General features: G+C 39.2%; 1 protein-coding gene across 4 annotated transcripts in view; it reads left to right on the forward strand.

Moving 5' to 3' along the window:
• The window catches only part of IPCEF1 (interaction protein for cytohesin exchange factors 1), a 164,827-nt gene extending 153,605 nt beyond the window's left edge, over nucleotides 1-11,222 (forward strand). For all 4 annotated transcript variants that reach the window (XM_087425118.1, XM_087425119.1, XM_004440693.3 and 1 more), the window contains one exon: nucleotides 6,004-11,222. In XM_087425118.1, the coding sequence (XP_087281244.1) occupies nucleotides 6,004-6,207 (204 nt within the window). In that variant the 3' untranslated portion in view covers nucleotides 6,208-11,222. The remainder of the gene's footprint in view (nucleotides 1-6,003) is intronic.
• The last annotated feature ends 10,596 nt before the right edge of the window (nucleotides 11,223-21,818 follow it).

Consider the following 21,818-nt stretch of genomic DNA (forward strand, 5'->3'; position numbering starts at 1 on the left):
TATCTATTGCTAGGCAACAAAATACCCCCATTGGGGCCATCTCAGGGCTGAGGAACCCAGCTGAGGAACTGCTCTCTTTGTACGTTCCTGGAAAGAAGACCTTTCCAGAGATCCCTCAGGCCTCACAAAAGTGTAATACTGGGGCTGATGAAATGTAACCCATGTTACGTGGTCCTGTGAACCTCCTCAGGAGGTAGGAGGCCACGCTGATGTGGAAATTGGCCTTGTTGAAAAAAAGAAAAAAAGCACATCAACGTACTCATTGGAGAAAGATAATTTGATACATGTATGTTTATTCAGTCAAAATGCTATAAGAATTATTTTATTTTAACTATCTTTAATTTTAACTGTCTTCAAAATTCAAAGCAGTCAGGTTAGTGGTTGCTTTTAAGGAGGAAGGAAAGATAAGTTGGGAGGGGCCACAAGTACAGCTTCTGAGGTGCTGGGTAAGGGTCCTTTTTTTTCTTTCAATTATTTTATGGAGGTCATATTGGTTTATAACTGTGTAATTTCAGGCATACATTATTATATATCACTTTCTGTATAGACTGCATCGTGCTCACCACCAATAGACTAATTTTTATCCATCACCATATATGTGTGCCCCTTTACCCTTTAAGGGTCCTTATTTGACCTTGGTGGTGGTTACAAAGATGTGTCCATTTTGTGGTAACTCATCAAGTGCAAACTTATTATATATGTGCTTTTCTCTATGTATGTTACATTGCAATATAAGTGTTTATTTAAAAAATACTTCAAAGCTGGAGTGTGGACAGGCAAAGACAACAGAGTTTCATGCAGCAACAAGGAAACTGTTTTAACAATAATGTTCATATTTGTGAAAGGCACATTCCAGAAAGAAAGAAAGAAAAATCCCTGCACTGGGATTGTATTGGAATGAATGCTTTTTAGGGGAATTCTTCTAGGAAGTTGAGCAAACTATCATGTCATTCACTAAATGTAGAGCTTTAGAAATTTCTGATAGCTCAACATCCTCTGACTTTGGGCTAAGCCTGTCTTTATTAAATGAATGATTAATGAAATGATTAATGGGTCCAACTGAAACGTTCTCTCAGGGTTACTCTGGCCTGTGTCAAAAGAGGAACAAACTACTTTTCCCCCAAACTGCTTTGGTAGAACATATTTCCAATGCTTAGTTCTTGAGTCAAGCCGTGTACTGAGTATTTGGAGTGAAAAATGAAAGTACAGCATTCTCTGTCTTATGGTATTTTTGGAACCCCTACCAAACCCTGCCTGCTTGCCAGAAAGGAAGGACAATCTTGTAAAAGTAGTTCAAAGCGTTTGGTGAGCCTCTTAGGAGGCTCCATAGGGGAGAGGCAGGGCCCTTGTGTAATGCTGCCAATTCCCGGGGTGCTGGGTCTAGGAAGGAGCTCAGAAAGTTCTGTTGTTTCATTAATTTCCTTCCTCTCTATTCTTGTCTACAGTTTTTTCTTTTATCTATAAAAGAGCTAATGCAGACTTGAGCCAAAGGCTGGGTAATTTGAATTGTTTGGAGCTAAAAACCATAGGAGTGTTAGCCCAAAGTGGAAGACACCCTTTCCTCAAACCTTTTATCAGATTTAGAGAGTGGCTAATTCATGTTTGCCTTTAAAAAAATAAATTCTCTAAATTTGGTTAATCTGTGAAGATCTTATTTTGTCTTTTTCAATAAAATATTAAGATCTCCCTCTGAAGCGGATGTCAAAATTTCTTAAGAACAAAGTAGAACTCTTTAAATAACTTCATATGAATAGCACTATGGCGATAGCAGAGGATGAAAGCATATTATTTTCTTTGGAAAATATTGTTTTCTGAAGCATCGAAATTGAGAACTCAGAGAAAAGAAAGAAAACTCTCTTGGCCGTGCTTGGCTTTCTACCAGCAATCCTTCCTGGAGACCCACTTACTTACTCTTCTTTTCCTCTGCTTCTGGGTCCTGGTCAACTGCTTGTTATTCCTGTTTGGTTACTTTCCCACTGCACAATTTTTCTCTCCTTCCTGAAATCCAAATATATCTTGTGACTTCCATCTATCACCACATGCTTGCTCTCTTGATTCAAAATTATAAATCTCACTACTCAGACTACTATATGTGTGGTATGTTCCCCCTGAAATCCATATTATTCTGACCAATTTAGAAACAGGAAAAGAAGAAAAAAGAAAATGCAATAAAACAACCCAAACGAAACATAAGTTAAAGCTAATTGTAGAGAACAAATAATACATTTGTATGCCACTAATGTATGTAATCATCTAGGACCAGATGCCTCATTTGGATAAAACATATACAGTCATGCATTGCTTAACAACAGGGACACGTCTGAGAAATGCGTCATTAGGCAATTTCAGTGTTGTTTGAACATCATAGAGTGTACTTACACAAACCTAATTGGGATAGCCTACTATAGGCTATACCCCTACCTAGGCTATATGGTGCTAACTTTTTGGGACCACTGTCGTATATGCAGTCCGTTGTTGACCGAAACGTCTTTACACGGTGCATGACTGTGCACGTGTATATATATATATAACATTTCTGTTTGTTTTTTTATGGAGAGGACGTCCTCAGATTCTACTTAGGGTTCATGATGCAAAAGAGATTAAAAAGCAAATGAGTAATTTGTTCATTCATTCATTTCTTATTTCATATATTCATTTTCAACAAGTATTTAGTGAATGTTCAGTGTGTGTCAGTCATTCTTTCACTTAGGGTTATAGCAGTGGGCATATCAGACAAAAATTCCTGTTCTCATGAAGCTTACATTTAGGTAGAGGAAGAAATAAACAAAATAAAGAAGCAAATTTGATAATATGCCAAGTGATGATAGATTTGATAGAGAATAGAAGAGGGGTAAAGAATGTTGAGGGATTGATTTTCAATTAGGATAGGCATGAAAAGCCTCTTTGAAAGATGGACTTTGAGTAAAATCTGTAAAGGGGAAGGGAGTGAGCCTTGAGGCTATCTAAGGCAGGAAGTTTCAGGCAAAAGGAACAAAAATGCAAATGCCTTGGGATAGGAGTATGCCTAGCAGGTTTAAGGAAGAGCAAGGAGGCCAGTGTGGCTGGAGTGTAGTAGGATGGAGGACAGGGCGAGCAGCAGTGGGTCAGAGGGGCGATAGGGGATCATATCCTATAGTGCCTTATTGCCATTGCAAACACCTTGGCTTCTACTTGGAGTGAGATAGGAAGCCTTTGGAAGGTTCTGAACAGTGGTGTGCCATAGTTTGACATATTTTGAAGGTAGAACCATCAGGATTTGCTGGTGGATTGGGAGTGAGAAGAGGAATCAAGGATGACTCCAATGTTTGGCCTGAGCAGTTGGAAAGATGGAGTTGCCATTAAGTGCTTTGTGGAAGACTATGGTAGGAACAGGTTTCAGTGTGTATTGAGAAATGGCGGGTGTGTGGGTGTTCAGAATAAGAGGAACTTAGTTTTGGACATGTTATATTTGAGATGCCTAATAGGTGTCCAGGTGGATCTGCTAAAGAGAAGTTTAGATAAACAAGTATGGAGTTCAGGGGAGAGGTAAGGCTGGCAAGGTAAATTGGGACCCTCAGTATACAGGGAGAATGGGAGAGAGTACACAAGATTACCAAGAGCATGAATGTAGACAGAACAGAGAAGAGGCTAACAGCTGAAGCTCTGGGGAACCCCAATATTAAAAGATTGGGAGACAAGGGTGAACCAACAAAGGAGACTGAGAATAAGTGGCCATTGTGGGATGAGAAAAATCAGGAGAAGGTGTCACAAAACCAACATGATGAAAGCATTCAAGAAGAAAGAGTAGTCAATGGTTTTAGATGCTGTGGATAAGTCAAAGATGAATAACTGATTATTGGATTTAGCAACATGGAGGTCATTGATGGCCTTAACAAGAGCAGTTTTGGTGGAACAGCGGGAGAAGAAGCCTGATGGAAGTGGGTCTATAAAAGAATGGGCACAGGGACATTGGAGACAAGGAGAAAAGTGGAGCATTAGCTGGAACAGGGATGTGGGGTCAAGAGAGGGCTTTTAAGATGGGAGAAATAAGAATATGCATATATGCCAGTGAGAATGATCACGTGGAGATGGGAAATTGATGAGTCATGGGAAAGAAAGGAGGATTGCTGTGAATTTCTTGAGTTTGTGAGAGGGGCGATAGTGCACAAGTGAAGAGATTGACTTTTGCTAGAATCACAGATATTTCATCCAAATGAACATGAAGGAAGGTAGCAATATATTTGTGCTGATGTAGGCAGTGGGCAATATGAACTTGGGTGAAGTACTATTCTGACTGTTTCCATTTTCGCCAAAAATAGACAACAAGGTCATCAGCTGCAAGTGAGGTCGGGGAAGGAGGTTTGAGGAGAGATGAGAAGTTTGGAAATAGTATTTGGAAGAGTGGGAGAGAATAGGGGCGAGAAAATGTGATTACTGATAGTAGTGAAAGTCCATTAATGGCAGTGGTCATGACTTTGAACTGCAATCAGTGAGCTAAGTTGTGAATTCTCAGCTATGCCCATGCCGTCCTGGGGGTAGGCAGAGAGATTGGTTCAATAATGAACATGTATTGAGTGTCTGCCTGGCCCTTGGCATAGTGTTAGGCACAGGGAATATGGGGATGAATAAAATGTTTCCTGTCACCTTCCTTGTGAAGCTTTAGAACAGGTGGCATGACAGATCCAGGAGCATCTAAGTATAACATGGTAAGTTCTAAGAGGGATCTAAGTGTTAGAAGGCATGAAAGCATATAAAACAGCTTCTCAGTCCTATTTAGTGGTTCAAAAAAGATTTTCTGGAGAGCAGGATGCCTGAAGTGAGTACAGATTCATGAGTTACAGTAAAATCCGGTAAAGAAAAATTGGAAAGTGTTCCAGATGAAAGCAATTCTAGGGATTCATGTTCAGCAGGTGAAGAAAGGTGAGGAAAGTTCTCCATGCGGCACATCATGGAGGTGTGAACCAGCATTGTAGGGGGAGAAAATTCACACCAACACTATTAAAGTGAGAAGTAAGAAGGAAGTGGAAGGTCAACAAATGGAGCTCAGGTCATGGAACCTTGGACTTGAAGGGGAACCCTTAAGAAGACTCAACGTTTTAGGTGGATCCCCTGCACTGCCATGTGGAGGGTGGATTTAAAGTGGAGGTTGGAGTCAGGGACCTCACTTAGGAGGCTGTAACAGCCAATGTCATATATTGGACTTTATATCCAAAATTAGCATTATGGTCATAGGCCTGGAGGAAACAGGAATAGATTTGAGATAAAATTGTCAGAGCTAAGTGATTTTTCTTTGAATGCTGATGCATCTCATTTTTACTCTATTCCTTAACTACAGAAAACTCCCCTAACCTAAGCCACACCTTTCAGAAATGTGTGTCATTGGTTATAAAGGAGGCAGGGTGAAATAATATGATTGTTTACTCTATTAGCATCACTGGAATACATACTGTTTTGATGGAAGATTAGTAATCTCTTCTTTGGATAAAAAACCTGTATATTTATTGTGCATATATTCATTAAATAAACATGTGTGATTTATTTAAAACTTAAGATAATTTAATAAACACAAAATTGAAAAAAGATATATTTTTTATTATCTTATGTCTTAGGTAAAGTACTATGCCCCAATTTTACTTAGTGAAGTTTGGATGGTCCATGAAATGATTATACAATTATAAGTTTCAGGAGGAATAATACCCACACAGAGATAGAAATGTTGCTATGGAGTGGAATAATGGACTGATGAGGAAAGAGTAACATGGAAGACTTTGGCAAATGTCTAGTTCTTCCACTAACTCTTGGGTGGGATACTTAACTTCTTTTTGGCTAGCATATGTAAACAAACGTCCTGCTATATCTCTTAGGACGGGTGTAGGGATTAGAATATTAATATGTAAAAACACTGTGATAATTTTATGATAAATGTATATGTGCATTTATTTGTAAAAGGGCTGGAGATGGTTTATTGAAATTAAGATACTCACTACATCCCACTCTCTCTTCTTTTTTTCTCTACTTGGACAGTGTAAAGAACATGACCTGGCCATGATTAACCAGTTGCTGGATGATCCGAAGTTGACAGCCAGAAAATACAGGGAGTGGAAGAACATGAACACCCTGCTGATCCAGGATATCTATCAGCAGCAGACACCTACGTCTGCCCCTGAAGGCAACCCCGAGGGACTCGAGAAACCACCTTCTTCTGCCTATGTTGAACATTCTATCTGAGAACAAGCCAGGATTCTCTCCTGTTATATCTTACCCCAAGCAACTCTTCAAGAAGTTGCAAGACCTTATATTTTTCCTTATAAAGGAAAACTGAAACCCAGTTTCTCCTGAAGCATCAGCCCCCCAATCTAAAGATGCCACTTAGGTGAGGACCAACTTCCATACCAACAGGACTCCCCGTTCCTGTTGTAGAGCTTCCATTGACTGGAGTGATTGAGTCCAAGTGAACAGTTTTTGTCTTCCTACTGGGAGCTCTTGGTTATGCTAAGCTCTAGGTGGGATGGGAGAAATCTATCTTCTGTTCCTTGCTCTCAGGAGAATTACAACATTCCATGGACAAAAGGTCACTTTTGACCAGGCATTACTATTCACAGAAATGTTCTGTTTTCCGGAAAGAAGAATGTACATATTCCACCTGATTGGGTAGCTGAGTTCTCCAAATCATTTTTTGGATGGAGGAATGATTTCTGTAGCAGGAACTGGAGCAGGACAATTGTGGTATTGTGGAACCAAAATCCCTTGCCCTTGGTCCAGAACGGTGGTGCCTTTTCCAAGTGTTGAGAAATATTTTGTAGCGAGCAGTGTGTGGGAGAGCCCAAAGAGTAGGCGTGTTCTGTGTTCCACTCACTCAAAGGACAGCCTGATATTTTCACACTTTACCTAGGTTGGGGGAGGATCTGATTAATGTTTTCTTTCCATAGAATAGCTAAAGGAAACCATCTCATTACATTTGGAAACCTCTACTCCCTCCTAGCTTTTCTGGAGGAGATAGTCATGAGTCCAGCCAGGAATGTGTGCTGCCTTTGGTTTTGGGCGTGGTGCGTATGCACAGTATAAATTTATATCTGGGTTTCCCAGGACCAAAATGATTGACAAGATGATTCTGGTGTCTGAATTGTTTTAATATCTTTACTCCAAAAAGAAAAAACCCAACAAAAACAACAAAAGAGTTAAAACATGATTGTTTTATTTTTGTATGTTTATGTGTCATTTTGTGTCCTATGTGAATAGCTATATATAATATGTTTGTTATTTAAGTATATTTATAGAAGTTCAAATTACTAGTTTTAAAAGATGATGTACTATTATATGTTTTGCTCAGTATATGTTTCAAAGTATATACTTTTTGCTTGAGAAAAATAGGAATAATATTGATTTGTTGGAGTTATGTTGCACTATAATGTATGAAGAATGCTCAGGAAATCTTGTGGGATAAATGTGGGGCATGCATTAATAATCTTGCATTTTCTGGCCTCTCTCTTTTCTCTCTTTCTCTCTTTCAACCCAGAGAGCTTAGATTTCTCTATTTGTCATAAGCCACTGTCTTAACCAGAAAAGGACTTTCTTCTTAGGTTATCCTTTCTAGTAAATAAACTTTAAGCTTTAAGCCCTTTATGCTCACAAACCCAAACCAAATGAAGCACAACTAATGTAGACTTTTGACTAAAGACTAATAGAAAATTTGGGGTTTGTTGTTAAAAAGAACTCATTTTATTAGAGAAACAATATGAAAGCCTTCACTTGCTCGTCACCATGAATATTTCTCAACGTAAGGATAACCACAACCCATCAAAAACCCATTTTGGCTTGACCTCTAGCAAATCGTCAGCATAACACAGTTTACTTTGTAGCATCAAAGTGTGTGGCTTGACATTCAAATGGAAATAACCCCCTGAATTTTATCTGCAAACTAAATGGAAATAGTTGTTGAGTATTTTTCCAACCTTTATTAAAAAGTCTTAAAACTTTATAAACAAAAAACAACCTTAGCATTAAGAAAGGGAAAAACAGGAAGCAAGTTGTAGCACTGGAAGCTTCTGTAAGATAAGAGGCCATGTCAGCCAGGTTGGCCCAGCACACATTCCTACACCAAGTGGAATGTGCTGGGTCACCCCACAGACTATACAGAAGAGGGCACCTGACCCTCGGTGAGTCTACTGTTGACACTGCACCAGAGAGAAGTAACCATTCAGGTCCTCAGCTTGGACCCTGAAGCTTCTGGTTTGAGAGGCCAATGCTTTAATCTCTTTACTCTGGAAATTACCATTGATTCTTTCTGTAATTAGCATCTATTAGAAGGTTGATTGTTTAGGATTCACAACGTAAACAAAGTCAGTCGTTTTTCAAAGCCAAGTTAGTCTAGAAGTTTTCGCTTTGTTAGTTAAAGCAGTTACTTTGCAGAACCTCCCAAAGTGAAAGTTAAACTGAATTGCACAATTTTTTGCCCTGCTCTTCTAGACCAAACTTGCCTGCTCATCAGTGTTTTCGCCTCTGGAAATGCTTTCACTCTGTATTATGAGTTTCCACCTTCAGCTGTAAGAGGTGGGGGGTGGGGAGGGGTGAGAGTGGGAGACACTTTCCATGACACTCAGTCTCTCTTGGCCTCAAGCCATATCTCCAAAGGCTATTGAGAAAACTGGATTACTTCCAGTTTATTCCTGGGGATTGGGCCAACTCTGAAATGGATTTGGGTTAGTGTCACGGCATCTAAGGGGAGACTCCTATGCCCATTGCTGTAGCCATGGGGTCTGAGGGCTGTGGAATAACACAGAACCATAGCTGCTCAGGAAGGAAGTGGAGAATCTCTGAGCATAACCAGGTCTAAACCTGCTGTGGATTAGAATCCCAATTGAACTCCTCTTTGGGGTTGCGGGGAGGCCTGCTTCTGTCTATTATTAGCCTGTAGACCGTGGTGCCCGACATGATACCCTCACCAGCTGGTACATGGCAGTACATGCTGAATCGTGTCCGGCACTTGAAGGGCATCTGTTGCTTTTAATAATTCTTGGTTCTGCCACAATCTCAGCTTAGCATTAAAGGCCTAGAAAGAATCTAAAGCATACTGTTATAAAGACTCCAGGAAGCCTGAGAAAGAGATTGTGTTTGGAGTCAGATTTCAATGTGAAACTGATGCCTTATATTTACCTAGCATGTAGTTTGCAAATTGGTATGTTTCAGGCTTCTGCCTCCACCTCCCCAGTGATCTTTGAGGGATGATTGTGGATCATCATTCCTCCTTTTGAAGAGGGAAGAAACAAGCTCTGAGAAGCCAGGTGCCTGGGTAGAGCCCTAAGTGCTGCAGCCAGGACTTGAACTTGAGTCTTGCTCTTTCCTCTCCTTTCACCTTGCACAGTGGCTGTTGGGAGCCAGCAGTTTGACATGGAGTGTGCATGCCATTGCTCTGAAATGGGTACACGGCCATGGTGGCTTCTGTGAAGTCATCCACTGGAAACCTGAGCGAGCCTCTTTCCTTTGAGAACAGTCTCTTCCTCATGGCCTGAAAGGTTACTGTCTCTCCTGTGGTGACCTGCTGCTGGGCTGACTGTGAGTTGGGGTTTAACCTAATCACTCTGTGCTTACTTTCCTTCCTTCCTTCCGTAAAGTATACTGCTTGTTAGGTGCTGTGAGATCTTTGGACCAAAGAGATATATTTAAAGACATGGAGCGCGTTAATTTTGTTTTTCTTTCAAAGCATGTCAGGAGATGTCAGAGACCCAGCTTCGTGAGTAGAGGTTAGGCTCTTACTTACTCTTAATTTCTTCTCATGTAATTATGATAATTTCCTCAGATAGCCTTTAAATCGCAAACAATATCATAGAGATGAAACATAAAAAGAAAATATACTTTTAAGTCTTTTGAAGAGAAGTGACATTGAGAGGTAGTATTTTGATATAGCCACGCAGATTTAGTGAGTAATTTAGGCACCGAGGGTGACCACCTGGAAGTCACTATATATTGAAGAGCTGCCACATCTGAATGAAGTTTTAGGGTGCATCTGTTCTTCAGTCTAACAGAATATGATGATATTTGATTGGGATTTTCCAATTTATTTCCCTTCTAATTTTTTTGTGTGCTTATCTCAAGAGAAATTGAGTTCTAGAAATGCGAGGTGACTGCCCTGCCTGGGGTTTTGTAATATGTAATTAAAAAGGAAAGCCCCTGAAACTAGATCTTAACAACCCCTATGAAATGGCTTGGGGAGGGGGAATAATTCCACCTCTCACAGAAAGCCGCCCATTTCAGTGAACAAGATATTGAACAGCTATGTGGTTATGTTATGAGACAAGAAGCAATTTCCTCGCCTCCTCTGCACATCTTTACTCTTCCCCATACACCGCAGACCACAGAGAAAACATTAAAAATGGATTCTACATTAAAAAAAATAGTTCTTCCATTTCTCTTGCTGTGAGGAGACTTAACTTGCTCTGTATTGATTTTTTTTTTTACCTTTAGTCCAAAGAGGAAGCATGCCCTGTGGAGAAGTTTAGCATCCCATAATAAAACCCAGGATTTTAACTCACCATCACCACACATTTTAATGTCCTTGCATGATGGGGATGTGACTTTTAGCACTGCATGGTGTTTGGGGGCAAGACGTTAACGTGGAAGTGATACCTTCAATTTCATTGTGTTTTCGTTATCTGTCACCTACCTTCTTTGACTAAACTGAAAAAAGGGGCATGGCTCATTTCTCTTGCTTTATGTTTTTGAGGTTGACTTGTAAGAAAAAAATAAAAACAAGAGAGACTATATCTAGTAAAATGACATGGAAAAAACTGGAAATATACTACTGGTGTTCATTTTCTGCCCTGCAATGTGCCTTCCTCAAAGAAAAAACTCCCTGGAAAGCGTTTGATGGTTGGGCTTTTATTGCTACAAAGGTTATAGTGCCCTCTGGTGGCAGTCACAAAAATAATTGATTCTAGACTGGAGACGTTTTTATTTTTAAATAAAGGATCTAATTATATAGGGAAACCTATTTTAACAAAAACTGACGCAGTCTTCTCAAATGGCCCTCAGTTTACAGATTTATTAGTAAAAAGATATTTATATTTTTCAAAATGGTCGTTGGTCCACAACCTTCAACTTGTGCATTATATTCCCCTTTCCATGACTAGGTACCCAGACTTTTTTCGAGGATGTTTTAAATTAGCAGATTATAAAAGTTACGAACTGTGGCATGTAAGTTCCTTAAAACACATGAGATATTTCTGTGAAAAATAAACAAAGATAATACTGAAATAGAATAATAAATTACTTTTATTTTGGATCCATAGACCAGAGGAAGTTAGCCTGCATTTGAACTTGATTCATACCTCCTTGATGGTTGTCCACACAAAGTGTTTTCGTTTTTTTCCTCTCTCTCCCCCTTCTCGCTTTACATGCTGAACTCCACTGTCTTTTTCTCCATCCAGCCACCATCAAATATGTCTAGATTCCCACATGGAAGCAGTAAAGAATTATTCTAGACCAAAGGGATTAACAAAAGGCATAGGTACAGTGTGTTCCTGATTTCTGGAACAACCTTCTGTTAGTTTCCTATTGCTTCTGTAACTAGTTACCACAAATTTAGCAGCTTAAAAAATATGTTTTCTTACAGTTCTGGAGGTTAGAAGTCTGGGGCTAAGATTTCCTTGGGTGGCATTCCTTCTGGAGGCTCCAGGGAAGAATATATTTCCTCGTCCTCTCCAGGTCACCCCCTTTCTTTGCGTTTGGTTCCCTTCCTCCACGTTCCAAGTCAGCAACATCATATCTCTCTACACCTTTCTTCTCTAGTCACGCCTTCCTCAGACTGACTCTTTTAAGGACCCTTGTGATTACATGGAGCCCACCTGGAGAATCCAGGAAACTCTGTTTTAAGGGTAGCTGATTAGCAACCTGCATTCAGTGTGCAAATTTAATTCCCCTTTATAACATATACACAGGTTCCAGTGAGTAGGACGTGGTCATTGTTCTGCCTACTGCAAATGTCCATTTCAAATATCCTGCTTAGTATCCCCAACCATCAATTTCTCCCAGAAATTCCAGGATTTCCAAGTTTTAACTACAAGCATGAAAGTCCTTTGTCGTACCATGTGACTTGAATTTGATTTCATCAAAATATGGATCCTCATAGGAAAGTAATTCCATCTTGATGAGGAGAAAAGCAAAAAATTTCCTAGCTTTTAAAATCACACACACACAGGTGTAATAGGTAGGGCATTTTAGCAATCAGATCATTTTCTAACAATAAAATATGCAACAAGTAACATATTTTAGGAAGTCAATTTTGAGAATCAAGTGTCATAAAGCAAAGGATAATTTAGGTCTGAAAATCTTAGATTTAAGAGATGCTCTGTGCCACGTCAGACTGACCGAGGGGTTTGGCCAAGTCGCAGCTTCCTCTCCCACTAAAGAGTGAGGAGACTCTTGTGAGTGCGTGTTGATTTCAGATGTACGATAAGCATAGAATTTCCATAGGTGCTGGCCTTCGTAAATCACAATCTGAGCATTATATTTGTGTTTTCTCTTTAAAAAACCAAACAGACCTGTATTTGTAGGTAATTCCTTGATGCTGGTCTGTTAGTTTTTCCAGTCATGTATTTTAGGAAGTCATAAACACTCTACCGACACTGAAGTCTCCGCTGAGCATGTCTTGACAGTTCTGGCCAGAGCAAGAGGTGTAGGGAAGGGACAAAATTCTCAGGCAAACAGGGTGCCTGGACATTTAACCAGTCATTATCCTAGAGCCAAAGGTTATTGTGGATGCCATGGATGTCTGCCCAGATCCTTCAGCGGGCCAGAGATTTCATTCTCCCATTGCTATGAGGTTTGGCAGCTAAGAGCATCCCCTTTTTCCAGAAAATCGTCCTCAGGTAAACCAGAGCCCCTCAGACCAGGAGGTTATGCTCCCCATTCCCAACCAGGGTGGCTGCAGCCAATGACTGACTGAGGCCAGATGGCAGCACTTAACAGTCATAAGCAAAGTAGTCAGAATTACTGTAATGGGGGCAATGTTGGCAAGACAGCCTGGGGCTGGTGCTGACCGTATGGATCTTTGGAGATTGCTAATAGAAAATGGTTTCCTAGAGGCAAGATAAATGGGAAGGCAACAATAGATATATTTTTTCAAGGGAAATTGAATGCAGGGTCTAACTTGTTGCTGATTCCCAAGAACCACCCCCAAATATTATGGCCACTCTTTTAGGGTAGGATAGGGGGGTATGTATAGGTCAAGTGATAAATGGCCCATGTCCTCTGGTTTCTAAGTGTGTAATTGGAGTGACCATACTTAGCAGCTGGAAGAACTCTCATGTCGACTCTTTGAGCAGTAAGAAAGGCCGGATAGAAGTCCCTGAAGCTGCCTCCTTCAGGAAAGATAGTAATTAAAAACCAATATAGTATCCAAGGGGAATGGAAGAGATTAGTGCCACCATTAGAGACTTTACGGTACAAGGGTAGTGGTCCCTACTCCTACCTATTCAGTTTACCAGTTTGGCTCATGAAAAACCCAGATGGATTGCAGCAAATTATAGTGAATTCTTGCAAACTTAACCAAAATATAAGTTTAGGGTGGTCCAGAAGCAATTAATCATAAAATGCAAGCGGCACATCCAAGATTGGGCTTATGCAGCTCCAGAGGGCATAAGAAAATTGCCCTCTGTAAGGTGACTCAGAGGTGACTCAGACACCTATGCGGCTTACCGCCATTGCATAGTCATCTCTCCCTCAGTTCACACATTTGACCTCATGGGGGAGTTCTCATTGTCAGGCAGAGGAGGAAAATGCCTGAACTTAGTTCATTAATGGGTTGACTTGATATGTGAATTCAAGTCAAAAATGAACTGCTACTGCCCTATAGACTCACTTATGGGTGACTCTGAAAGCCAGTGGTGAGTGGAAGACCTCCCAGGAGTCAGAGCTTCAGGCAATGCATCTGGTTATCCACTTTGTGTGGAGAGAGAAGTGGTCCAAAGAACATCGAGAACAAGGAGGTCTGAGGGAGAGACTTGAGAAAGTACCTGTGGGAATGGGCACAATACGTGAGGATCTGTTGCTTGTATTGCATGTTAATAGCCACCAGAGAGTATTCATTTCAGAAGAAGCACTAAGCAACCAGTTGACAGAATGGGTTAGCTAATTGATGTCCACCAGCCTCTGTCATTGACCACGCCAGGACTTGTGCCATGGGCTGATTAACAGAGAAACCATGGTGGCAGAGAAGGAGGCTAACAATGGGCCCAAAAACATGTGCTTCCTCACCAAGGCTGAAAGCTACTCCTGCTACTGAATGTCTTGCCCACTAGTAACAAAAACCAATGTTGAGTCCCAGGAAGGTACCACGATTTGAGGAGACCAAGCAGATACTTGTTAGCAAGTTGATTATGTTGGACCCCTTCCATATGGGAAAAGGCAATGTGTCACCCTGACTAGGACTGACAAGGATCTACATATGGACTTGTCTTTCTATAGTGCCTCAGGCAACACTACCATTCAAGGGCTCATAGAATGTCTGATCTATGTATGGGATCCCACATAGCACCAATATTATGGGCTAAATGTTTATGTTCCTCCAAAATTCATATGTTGAAATCTTATCCCCAATGTCATGGTGTTTGGAGGTGGCACTTTTGGGAGGTAATTGAGTCTTGAGGGTGGATCCCTGATGAATGGGATTTTGTTCTTCTAAGAAGACACCAGAGAGCTAGCTCATTCTCTTTCCACTATGTGACAATACAAGGAGGAGTCGGGAGTCTGCAACACAGAAGAGGGCTCTTACCCGACCTCAACCATGCTGGCACCCCAATCTTAGACTTTTAGTCTCTAGAACCTTGAGAAATAAGTTTTTGTACTCATAAGCCCCTCAGTTTATGGCATTTTGTTATAGCAGCCTGAGATAAGACGATCACCTTAGACAAGCAGCCCACTGTATGTCCAAGGAGGTGAGGCAGTGAGCACATGACCACAGGATCCAGTGGTTCTATCCATTCTGTACATTCAGAAGCTGCTGGCCTGAAAGAGCTTTGGAAAGGTCTCTTGAAGTTGTGGTTGAGGCACCTACTGGAGGGAGACACCCTGTGAGGATAGAATGCCATGCTTCAGAATATAGAATACTTTTTAAAAACCAGTGGATATCATATGGTACCCCGTCCACAACAGAGTAAATTATATAGGTCAGAGAATCAAGGGGCAAAAATAGGACTGGCCTAGCTCACCACCAGTCCAAGTGACCCACTTGGAGAATTTGTGTTTCCCATCCCTACAACTTCAGGCTCTGTTTGTCTAGAGGTCCTCTTTCTACCAGGGGACGCTGTAAGAATCCCAATAAACCCACAACTGTGGCTGCTACCTAGGTACTTTGGGTTCCTCATGCTAGGAGCCCAGCAGGCACTGAAAGGATCTACCATATTGGCAGGGATTATTGACCATGATAATCATGAAGAAGTAGGATGGCTGCTGCATAATGCAAGAGAGAAGAATATGTTTGGCACTCAAACAATCCAATGGGCTGTCTCTTGATACTCCTACACCCGGTTAGAACTTGCCCAGTAAAAGGACAAGTACAGTAATGAGCCTGATAACTGTACGGCAACCAGGAGCTCAGGCAGCTCAGAGATGGGGGTCTAGGACATTAGATAACAGAAATGTGAGACAGGGGAAATCTAGAATGTGTGGTGGAGGCGGGAGATAATGCGTCATTGGCCTTAGGAGCAATTGCACAGTTCATCACCTGAGCTTGCCTCTTGGAAGTTTGCTTAGAAATTGTGACTGTGCCTATACATAGTAAACTTAGTATGAAAATGAAGAGGATCTCTTCATCTTGTGAATAGCACGAGAGGTGGACTCCATTGGATGCTGATAGTGCCCTGTTCAGATCCCTTATCCAGACAGAAGGACCCAAACCCCATTGAATGTTGGCTGCTAAAAGCTCACAACTGCCTCCTTCTCTAGAGATTGGCATCTGGCTGAATAGAAGCTGCCGCCCTAGAGAAGCTGTCTTCCTGCTCCCTTTCTCCATTCTTCCCCAGCTGCCAGTGACCAATACTGATTTACACAGGGTACAAAAGTCCTTTTCTCTTGTCTTAAGACAGGACCAACTCTGTCGTGCAATGTGTACTTCTGGGCAGCCCTTGAGATCAGACCAAAGCTTGTTTCTATCCAGAACACTTTGCTAATTAGCTTTTTTCCTCTGCTTATCCATGTCCCTTCTCCTGAGGGCACTCCTCAATACATCACTTCAACAAAAATCTCCATCTTTAGCAATGCTTCTATGGAACCTGACCTAACACAATTATCCACCTCTCTGCGTGGGTCTTCCATGTAGGGAGCTCTTTTTGTTTTGTCTGCATAAGGGCATCCTAGAAAGCATAGCGTATTGGGGATGATACTGTATTCTCCTTGCTCAATAGTTTGTCAGCTCTGAGAATGAGCCCAGAATGCAAATACTCTTTTCTTCAAACTCCTAGCCCATCATCTTAATACAAGTATCATCCAATCTATGAGTGAATGTCAGAATCATTCATTAGCAGTCACACGACACATCTTGATTTTATACATTATGCACGAAATGCTCCATGTCACACCTCCAAAACTTTGGTTGGAATTTAAGTGTTTGCTCTTGTAATCACGCACCATTACAAATTATTGATCACAGTAGATTGTATGAGATTTTCTCTCCCACTTTCTTTCTTCACCTAAACATCCAGGTTAAGCAAATATCTCTCCAAAAATGCACTGCCTTGAGGAGATGACTCATCCTAATACTGCCTGATCCTTAGGCCATTTTACCAAGGACAATGTGATGCTTTTTGTATTAGGTGTGATGCTTGTGAATTAAGGTTTATTTTTTGCCTATGGATGTCCAATTAATCCAGAATCATTTGTTGAAAATTCTATCTTTCCTCCATTGATTTGCTTTTGTACTTTTGTCAAAAATAAGTTTCTCGTATTTGTGTGGATCTATTTCTGGGTCCTCATTCTGTTCATTTGATCTATGTGTCTATCCCTCTGCCAGTATCACACGGTCTTGATTACTATAGCTATATAAATAAGTATATAAATAAGTATATAAATAAATATATAAGAAATCGGACAGACTGCTTCCTCCCACTTTATTCTTCTTTTTCAAAATTGTATTAGCTATTCTAGTTCCTTGCCCTTTCATGTAAATTTTAGAATAATCTTGTATGTATCTACAAAAAACCTGCTGGGATTATTTTTCCAGTTTTTATTGAAGTATAATTGACAAAAGTTGTATATGTTAATGGTGCACAATGTGATATTTTGATGTAAGTATACATTGTGAAATGATTACCACAATCAAGCTAATTAACATATCCATCATCACACACAGTTATCATTTTTTTGTGGTGAGAACATTTAAGATCTACTCTCTTAGCAAATTTCAGGTATACAATACAGTGTTATTAACTAGAGTCACCATGCTATACATTAGATCGCTAGAGATTACTCATCTTATAATTAAAAGTTTGTACCCTTTGACTAACATCTCCTCATTTGTCCCGCCCCCAGCCTCTGGCACCTACCATTCTAATCTCTGCTTCTATGAGTTCAACTTTTTTAGATCCTAAATATGAGTGAAATCATGCAGTGTTTGTCTTTCTGTGCCTGCATTATTTCACTTAGCATAATGTCTTCCAGGTTCATCACAAATGACAGGATTTTCTTCTTTTTTAAGACTGAATAATATTCCATCAAATATATATAATCACTTTTATATATTTTAATATATATTATATATTTAATATCTATATAATATATTTAATATATATTATATATAAGTATATAATCATAATATATAATATAATATATATAATCACATTTTTTATCCATTCATTCATCAATAGAGACTTAGGTTGATTCCATATCTTGGCTATTCTGAATAACACTGCAACAAACATGGGAGTACAGATATCTCTTTGAGATACTGATTTCATTTCTTTTGGATATATACTCAGAAGTGAGATTGCTATATCATATTCTATTCTTAATGTTTTGAGGAACATCCATACTGTTTTCCATAATGGCTGCACCAATTTACATTCCCACCAACAGTGTACAAAGGTTCCCTTTTCTCCACATCCTCACCAACACTTGCTATCTTTTGTCTTTTTGATAATAGCCATTCTAACAGGTGCGAGGTGATATTTCATTGCAGTTTTAATTTGCATTTCTCTGAAGATATTGAGCATTTTTTCATGTACCTATTGGCCATTTGTAGGTCTTCTTTTCAAAAATGTCTATTCAGTTAATTTGCCCATTTTTTTAATCAGGATATTTTTTTTCTTGCCACCGAGTTGAGTTCCTGATATATTTCAGATATTAACCCCTTATCAGATGCGTGGTTTGTAAATATTTTCTCCCATTCCGTACATTGTCTCTTCACTCTGTTGGTTGATTCCTTTGCTGTGCAGAAGCTTTTTATTTTGATACAATTCCATTTGTCTATTTTTGCTTTTGTTACCGGTGCTTTTGGGGTTATAGCCAAAAAAATCTTTGGTCAGACCAATCAACGTCAATAAGATTTTTCCCTATGTTTTATCCTAGTTGTTTTACAGTTTCAGGTCTTACGTGAAGTCTTTAATCTATTTTAAGTTGATTTTTGTGTATGGGATTAAAGATCATTCTTCTGCACATAGATTTCCCATTAGTTGAGAAGACAGTCCTTTCTCTGTTGTGTGTTCATGGCACCTTTCTCAAAGATCAATTGACTGTAAATGCATGGATTTATTTCTGGGCTCTTTACTTTGTTCCATTGGTCTATATGTCTATTCCTATGCCAGTACCTTGCTGGTTTGATTACTATAGCTTTGTAATAGATTTTGAAATCAGGTTGTGTGATGCCTTCAGCTTTGTCTTTTGTGCTCAAGATTGCTTGGCTGGTCAAGATCTTTTGTGGTTCCGTAGGAGTTTTAGGATTGTTTTTTCTATTCATGTGAAAAATGTTGTTGGAATCTTGAAAGAGAGAGCAATGAATCTGTACATCACTTTAGGTAGTCTGAAAATTTTAGCAAAGTAATTCTTCCAATCCATGAACATGAAATATCTTCTATTTGTTTGTATCTTCTTCAATTTCATCAATGGTTTATAGTTTTCAGCATACATATCTTTCACCTCCTTGGTTAAATTTATTCCTAAGTATTTTATTGTTTTTGATGCTATTGTAAATGGGACTGTTTCCTTAATTTCTTTTTCAGATAGTTTGTAGTTAGTGTATAGAAACACAACAATTTTTTTATGTTGATTTTTATCCTGCAACTTTACTGAATTCATTTAGTAGTTCTAACAGTTTTTGGTGGTGTCTTTAGTATTTTTTTTGTGTATAAAATCATGTGATATGCAAACAGAGACAATTTTACTTCTTTCTTTCCAATTTGGATGCTTTTTCTTTCTTTTTCTTGCCTAATTGTTATGGCTAGGACTTCCAGTACTATATTGAATAGAGGTGACCTGACTGGGTATCCTTGTCTGTTCCTGATCTTAGAGGAAAATCTTCCAGCTTTTCACATTGAGCATGCTGTTAGCTGTGGGTTTGCCATATGTTGCCTTTATTATTTTGAGGTACATTCCTTCCATATCTAATTTGTCGAGAGTTTTTAATCATAAAAAGATTTTGTATTTTGTCAAATGCTTTCTCTGCATCTGTTGAGATGATCATATGATTTTTATCTTTCATTCTGTTCAGGTGGTGCATCAGAATTTTTGTTTTGTGCATGTCGAACCAACCTTGCATGCCAGGAATGAATCACACTTGATTATTGCGTATGACCTTTTTAATGTGCTGTTGAATTTGTGTTGCTAGTACTATGTTGAAGATATTTGTATTTACATTAATCAGGGATATTGGCCTATAATTTTCTTTTCTTGTAGTGTCTTTGTCTAGCTTTGGTATCAGGGTAATGCTGGCCTTGTAAAATAAGTTTGGACATTTTCCCTCCTCTTCTTTGTTTTGGAAGAGTTTGAGAAGGATCGACATTAATTCTTCTTTAAATGTTTGATAGAATTCACCAGTAAAGACATCAGGTTGTGTGCTTTTCTTTGTTGGGAGGTTTTTGACTGCTAATTCAATCTCCTTACTAGAGATTGGTCTGTTCAGATTTTCTCTTTCTTCCTGATTCAGTCTTAGTAGGTTGTGTGTTTCTAGGAATTTATCTATTTCTTCTAGATTATTCAGTTTGTTGGAATATAATTGTTCCTAATACTCTCTTATGATCCTTTATGTTTCTATGATATCAGTTGTAATGCCTCCTCTTTCATTTATAGTTTTATTTATTTGAGTCTTCCCTCTTTTTTTCTTAGTTGGTCTAGCTAAAGGTTTGCTAATTTTATCTTTTCAAAAAACCAATTCTTAGTTTCATTGATCTTTTCTATTGTTTTTATAGTTTCTATTTCTTTTGTTTCTTCTTTGATCTTTGTTATGTCCTCCCTTCTTCTAATGTTGGGATTAGTTTGTTCTTTTTCTAGTTCCTTGAGATATAAGGTTAGCTTGTTTATTTGAGATCTTTTTTCTTTTTTGGGGGGGGCAGTGAGGAAGATCAGCCCTGAGCTAACATCCATGCCAATCCTCCCCTTTTTTGTTGAGGAAGACTGGCCCTGGGCTAACCTCCATGCCCATCTTCCTCTACTTTATATGGGATGCCACCACAGCATGGCTTGACAAGCGGTGTGTAGGTGTGTGCCTGGGGTCTGAACCTACGAACTCCAGGCTGCCAAAGCGGAGTGCACGCACTTAACTATTGAGCCTCTGGGCCAGCCCCAAGACCTTTTTTCTTAATATAGGCATTTATCACTATAAATTTCCCTCTTAGAACTACTTTTGTTGTATCCCATAAGTTTTGGTATGTTGTATTTACATTTTCATTTGTTACAAGATATTTTTTGATTTCACTTAACGATTTTGTCTTTGGTCCATTGGTTATTCAAGAGTACGTTGTTTAATTTCCATATATTTATGAATTTTCCAATTTTTCTCTTGGTTTCCTTAAAGAACTACATATTGATTTTTAGTTTCATGCCATTGTGGTTGGAAAAGATGCTTGACATGAGTTCAGTGTTCTTAAATTTTTAAGACTTGTTCTGTGGCCTAACATATGATCTACCCTGGAGAAAGTTTTGTGTGAGCTTGAAAAGAATGTGTATTCTGCTGCTGTTGGATGGAAGGTTCTGTATATGTCTTTTAGGTACATTTGGTTTATCTTATTGTTTAGGTTCACTGTTTCCTTATTGATTTTCTGCCTGAATGATCTGTGCATTGTTGAAATTGGGATATTGAAGTCACATACTATAATTGTATTGCTGTCAATTTTTACCATTTGAGTTGTTCATAATATCTCCATATTATCCTTTTGATGTCTGCAGGGTCTGTACTGAAAACTCCTGTTTCATTCCTGATATTGGTAATTTATGTCTTTTCTTCTTTTTTCTCTGTCAGCCTTGCTAGAGGTTTGTGAATTTTATTGATCTTTTCAAAGATACTTCTTTATTTTATTAACTTTGTCTATTGTTTTTCTGTTTTCAATTTTTAGTTGCATTTTGTGGGAAGAATAGGAAAAAGTACATCTAGTCCATCTTCCTGGAAGTGGAAACAGCTGATGCTTCCTGGAAGTGGAAACTAGTGCTTACTAGGAGGTCATCAGGCCCTCCCAGACTCAAGTGCAATTCATTTACCTCTTCAAAAGAAGCTACTAGTGGTTTATTTAAACTGCCCTTCCTAGTGATTCATGCAAATGAAGGCAGTTTATACTCTTAGACATTGCTCTGTGTTCTTGTATTTACCTCCTATCCTGGAGAAGAATAAATTTATTGTCAAATGTATATCACAGACAGTAATT

This window comes from Ceratotherium simum, chromosome 38, assembly GCF_057802395.1.
Source record: "Ceratotherium simum simum isolate JZ-2026a chromosome 38, ASM5780239v1, whole genome shotgun sequence".
Classification (NCBI taxonomy): domain Eukaryota; kingdom Metazoa; phylum Chordata; class Mammalia; order Perissodactyla; family Rhinocerotidae; genus Ceratotherium; species Ceratotherium simum.